Genomic DNA, 5,151 nt, shown 5'->3' with positions numbered 1-5,151 from the left:
TTAGTTTAGGAGGCTCTTTGCTTCCAAAGATAAGTGTGTGTGGGTCATGGCAGTTGTTGGATATAATTATTGCATATGCTTATCAAGGCAGACACTCAAAGGGAAGGTCAGGGTGTTGTGTTCATGCTCCTTCAACAAACTCACGGTAAAGCTGTCGTTGCATCAGTAGCAGTTGATCTGTATATAATGACATGTTTTTTCTTACAGTGCTATAACTTCACATTTCTGAGGAGTGCATTGTCTGTGTGGAATCTGAAATGCCTGCATTTGACCATTGGGAAAGTGACAGTATTGCTATACTAAATCACATGGTAGTAATCCAACATTTGAGTAGCATCTTTTGGGGAAAAAATTGTTTATTGTTATTTGTTAACTTGTTTTAAAAATCTGTGTCACAACTTCCAGTTGAAAAAGTGTTACATTTCCTCTGTGGCAAGCTTTCCAACAGATATCTTGCTGCCAGGGGCAACTGTTGCTTTATATTCCCTAGGAATGTCCAAAGGCCTAAATTGCCTTTAATTGAAATACTTGGTAGAAGTGAAATTTCAGAGGTTCTGTAAGTTCTTCTGATGTGAAGTTCAGGCACCTGCCTGTACTTGTGCTCATGGAGCATTAATCGAAGTTCGAGTGTCGATCACTAACTTCGAGTTAAACTACTGATGAAGAAAACAGGCAAAATGCATTGCTGCTGACAAAGCTCTGTGCTGTAGGCTCATTAACAGCCTGCTTCTACCTGCACCAGTTTTGCTTGATGGAACATTATATGTCTCCTAATTTGTTGTTCAGATGATGGAGCCGTCTGCACTGTTGCTTGTAACCATTCTTGTCTCTGTTGTTAACGCCCAGTGCTTTCACCAGCCGCCCTGGTATTGCTGCGTTTGTTGGAGATAATGGTGTATGTGCTTCTGATGAGGAAAATTCCAGCTATGACTGCAAAGTAGCTGCCATAAATGAGAAACTGGGAAATGGAGGTGGAAAAGGAGGAGAAAGAGTCAAAAACTGCTTTTGCCGTTAGATAATAAGAGGTGTCCCTCCACTGCTGCCCTCCCCTGTCACCTGTGCCCAAAATGATCCCATTTGAAAGGACTCGAAGTCTGACTGCTTGATTACATACTGTAGGAAGTTTGAGGTTGTAAAAGGGGGAGAGAATATTCTGTAATGTGCTTCCCTTCCCTAGCTCAGTAAGGGAGGATAACAGTCCTGCACTTGTGTCTCTTCTCTGAAAATATGAAAGCTAGAGACTTGGACCTCATTTGAGACATAAGTATCAACTTTAAGTTTAGAAACTTAGTGGGGAATTAAGTTAATTTTCAGAATTAGAGTAAATTTTATAGTGCATCCACTGGAACTGTGTTAGTTAGAATTATCCTAATAATAGACCCATTGATTGCTTTTTGGTTTGCTTCCTGCTTCTAGTTAGGGTATTTTGACAATAAATTTGTGAATAGTAAGCCTTTAATTGCAAAAATACTCTGAGAAATAGGTGGTGGTCCTTCCTCTCTGTTCTATGAAAATATTCTCAATATTATAGCAGAAAAGCAAAACTGAGAGGACTGGAGGACAAGTTGTAGTAGCTCATGGCAGTTCACTTTAAATGAACTTTTTTTTCCGAGTAACTGGCCTAAGCTCACACATTACCTGGTATCTTCCCAAAGGCTAGTCTTGGAGCAGAACCCACTTTCTGAGAAGAGTAGGGGGACTGAGAGCAGTCATGTAGCTTACCTGAGTGCTGATATCCAGTCCCAGACCTCTTGAATCTACTACAACAACAGTTAAAATTGTCTGAATCACCAGTGCGACAAAGTTGTTGAAGCCAAACATCAAAGCATAACGCTCCATGCTCAGGTTGACAGCAATCTGAAACCTGCCAATGAATGCACAGGTTGGCCAAACTGTGGAGAGCAAGGACGTGTGCACTTTAATGTGCCCAGTGGACTCTTCAAAGGGCAGTCACTTCAATCTTGGCTATTAAGCTTTAACAGCTTCAATTTGGCAGAAATTCCTTGGTTTTTCTGGCTTTGTGACCTTTGTGCATCCTACTTACCTTTTACTTGAGTGGATATTTCTGTTGACTACTGGTATATATTTATTTGATCATGTATAGAACGCTTGTACATAGATCGTTGAACAGCCAAATGCAGAAGCTACCTCGTTCTGACAGGAACTGTATTATTGTAATGGGTAGGTCATAAAATTTTAAGCATAGTTTTACACAGGCTAGAAATAATGTATGCTGCTGTCATAACCTAGTTAAAATTTATTTCTAGGGAAACTTCCAGTAAAATTTTGATAAATTTAAAAGTTTGACACAGATTTAAATCAATTTAATTAGAACAGTTGTGTGTTGTACTTACGTTGCTATCGTTATAAGGAGCATATAGCAAGCCTTAAATGCAAGGTAACCAGCATAACATGCCCAGATGTTCCCAGTGAAGTACATGAGAAACAGAGAACCGGCATCCATTGCAGAGAAAATTCCCAAGGCCAGTTCTCCAGAGAGATCCCAGTTCACTTTGACGTATCCAACTGCTATGGATGTTATTGAACCTGAAAATTGAAAAGTACTGATTAAAACTCTGAAACATTATTATCCTTGAGAGCCATTGTATAACTGTGTAGTTGGATCATGCCAGGAGCTCTTCAGTCTGTTACAGTCACAGTGGGCTCCAATAATGGTGTGGATTATACTTCTATTAGTGGCGTGGGAGTCTTCCATTTGTTTGGGTGTTTTCCTCCTTGCTTACAGACCCTTCACTGACTGAAGTGCTCTGGGAAAGTGCCTCATGCCCAAGGCTGGAGGCAGCAGCACACAGTCTATTGTTGTTTCTTGCATTTTTTGACAACTGAGCAAAAGAGAAGAACAATCTTACCAAGCATTTTCTGCCAAAATAGGCATAATGAGTTCTCTTACTTCATGTAAAGATCTTTATGAAATGAAAATATGTTGTACTTCATGTTTGCTTTTTCTGAAAGTGTCTTTTCAGTTTCTGGTGAAAAATCTTGTGAACTGCATTTGCCTTATTGACCATCACATGTAACAAAACCCTGAGCTGAGTGCATCACAGTGTAGCAAACTCCATGTTTCCAGGCACGTTAGCAGATTGGACTTTGTTTGCTGGTTGTGTGTGCTCTTCATCAGCATTCCTTAAGTTAGAGCAAACCAACCCCTTTGGTCCATCCCTGCTGCAGGCAGAGGTTTCCAGTACTGTGAGTGCCTTCTGGAGTCTGAAGTGCCAGGGAGTGTAAAAGCAAGAAAGTCCTTGGGAACACTACTCAGAACAGTAGTCTGAGTAGCTCTGGAGTAGCTTCAGTAAAACAGATTTTCATGCTAATTGCAGGGAGGAGAAGTTAACTGACAATTCCTTGTGGAAATGTGGGATGGGACTCTTGGAATGAAGGGGGAGACAGATGTGTAAATGGGACCTCAAAAAGGAAGCTCCATTGGTACTGCACAGTCATGTAAAAGAAGTTTCACTTTGGCCATAACCTTCTGTTCTGTGGCCAAAGAGAAGTGTCATTGGCATGGACCAAGGAACTAATGAGAGTCAGAATGGCTGAGGTTGGAAGAGATGGCTGGAGATCACCTGGCCCTGCTAAAAGCTGAGTCAGCTAAAGCAAGCTGCTCAGGATGCTGTCTTAGGTTTTCAGTATGTCCAAGGATGGAGAGTCCACACCTCTGGTCAACCTGTTGCTGTTTTAAATCACTCTTACAATAAAAATGTTCTTATATGCTTTAGTGGAACTTTGAATCACAGAATATGTTCAGTTGGAAGGAAGCCACAAGGATCATCGAGTCCAAGCCCTGACTGTCCACGGGACCATCCCCAAGAGTCACACCATGTGCTTGAGAGTATCATCCAGATGCTTCCTGAACTCTTGTCAGGCTTGATGCTGTGAACCACTGCCCTGGGGAGCCTGTTCAGTGCCCAGCCACCCTCTGGGTGATGAAGCTCTTTCTAATATCCAACTTAAACCTCTCTTGACACAACTCCTGTCACTGGTCACCAGAGAGATCAGTGCCTGCCCCTCCTCTTCCCCTCAGGAGGAAGTTGTAACTGCAATGAGGTCTCCTCCAGGCTGAACAGACCAAGTGCCCTCAGCTGCTCCTCACACGGCCTCCCCTTAAGGCCCTTCACCATCTCCGTTGCTCTCCTTTGGACACTGTCTAAGAACTTAATGTCTTTCTGATATTGTGGCACCCAAAACTGCCACAATATTTAAGGTGAGGCCACCACAGAGCTCAGCAGGACAATCCCCTCCCTCAGCTGACTGGTGCTGCTTTGCCTGATGTCCCCCCTGGACATGGTTGGCCCTCCTGTGCTGGATTTTGTGCCCCTTGCTTTTTGTCCTGTCACTGGGCACCACTGGGAAGAGCCTGGCTCCATCCTCTTTGCTGTTCCCCTTCAAGTCTTTATGTACGTTAATGAAATCGCTTGTTTTCTGAAGGCTAAGTAATTACAGTGCTCTCAGTCTTTCCTTGTATATCATATCCAGAGGCAAACTTACTGATGAGGATAGAGATGCAGCACAGAATATTTGCTGAGGAGCACTTGGCCTGAAATGATCTTTAATCCACTGTCTAAATAGACCATTTAGAACAGTGTATCTGTTAGTGTGTTCTTTTAATTCCTAAACTTGCCAGCTTAAGGTGTATTTGAGGGAGGTATATGCAAGGTTGGTTGTGCAGGGTTTCAAAGTGCTTGGGGTTAAATTCATGGTCTAAACAGAGCGGTGAACTTAAACTCTTACAACACTTAGGTGGAATAAGGTTCCTCTAGAAAGGAAAAGCTTTTATATATATATATATAATTTTTGAAAAGCCCACTGATAAAAGTTAATAGAAAAAAACATGCTTTGCACACTATTTGGGTGTTATATATCAGGCTGTTGCTGTTGACCCTGGTCCTCATATGAGATGGAAAGGCACCAAAGGCGTGCTGAAGAATGCTTCAGCACAGGGTGGGTTACTTATTTACTAATCATCTTTTACTTACCTAAAAAAGTTGCTAGTGCTTCGACAGCTCCATTGTACACTGCGGAGCTGTGAGAGGGGGCTTGGAAGTCCCACAGCACTTGGATATAATTCAGGACCTGATAAAAGCCGGCTGTAGCCAGAGCCCACCACAGAGACCAGTAGAGAAGTTTCCTGGA

At 42.4% G+C, this 5,151-nt stretch overlaps 1 protein-coding gene across 1 annotated transcript in view; it reads right to left on the bottom strand.

The window, feature by feature from the left end:
- Positions 1–476: 476 nt before the first annotated feature.
- Positions 477–5,151, bottom strand: part of LOC113968971 (thiamine transporter 2-like) — an 8,117-nt gene continuing 3,442 nt past the window's right edge. The window contains exons 3-6 of the mRNA XM_027685982.1: positions 4,995–5,146; positions 2,355–2,547; positions 1,723–1,864; positions 477–958 (exon numbers count right to left, since the gene is read on the bottom strand). Coding sequence (XP_027541783.1) covers positions 836–958; positions 1,723–1,864; positions 2,355–2,547; positions 4,995–5,146 — 610 coding nt within the window. The 3' untranslated portion in view covers positions 477–835. The remainder of the gene's footprint in view (positions 959–1,722; positions 1,865–2,354; positions 2,548–4,994; positions 5,147–5,151) is intronic.

Source organism: Neopelma chrysocephalum, unplaced genomic scaffold, assembly GCF_003984885.1.
Source record: "Neopelma chrysocephalum unplaced genomic scaffold, ASM398488v2 Primary Assembly neopelma1_70, whole genome shotgun sequence".
NCBI lineage: Eukaryota > Metazoa > Chordata > Aves > Passeriformes > Pipridae > Neopelma > Neopelma chrysocephalum.
The sequence above is the reverse complement of the archived record's forward strand: the minus strand, read 5'-3'. Positions and strand labels throughout refer to the sequence as shown.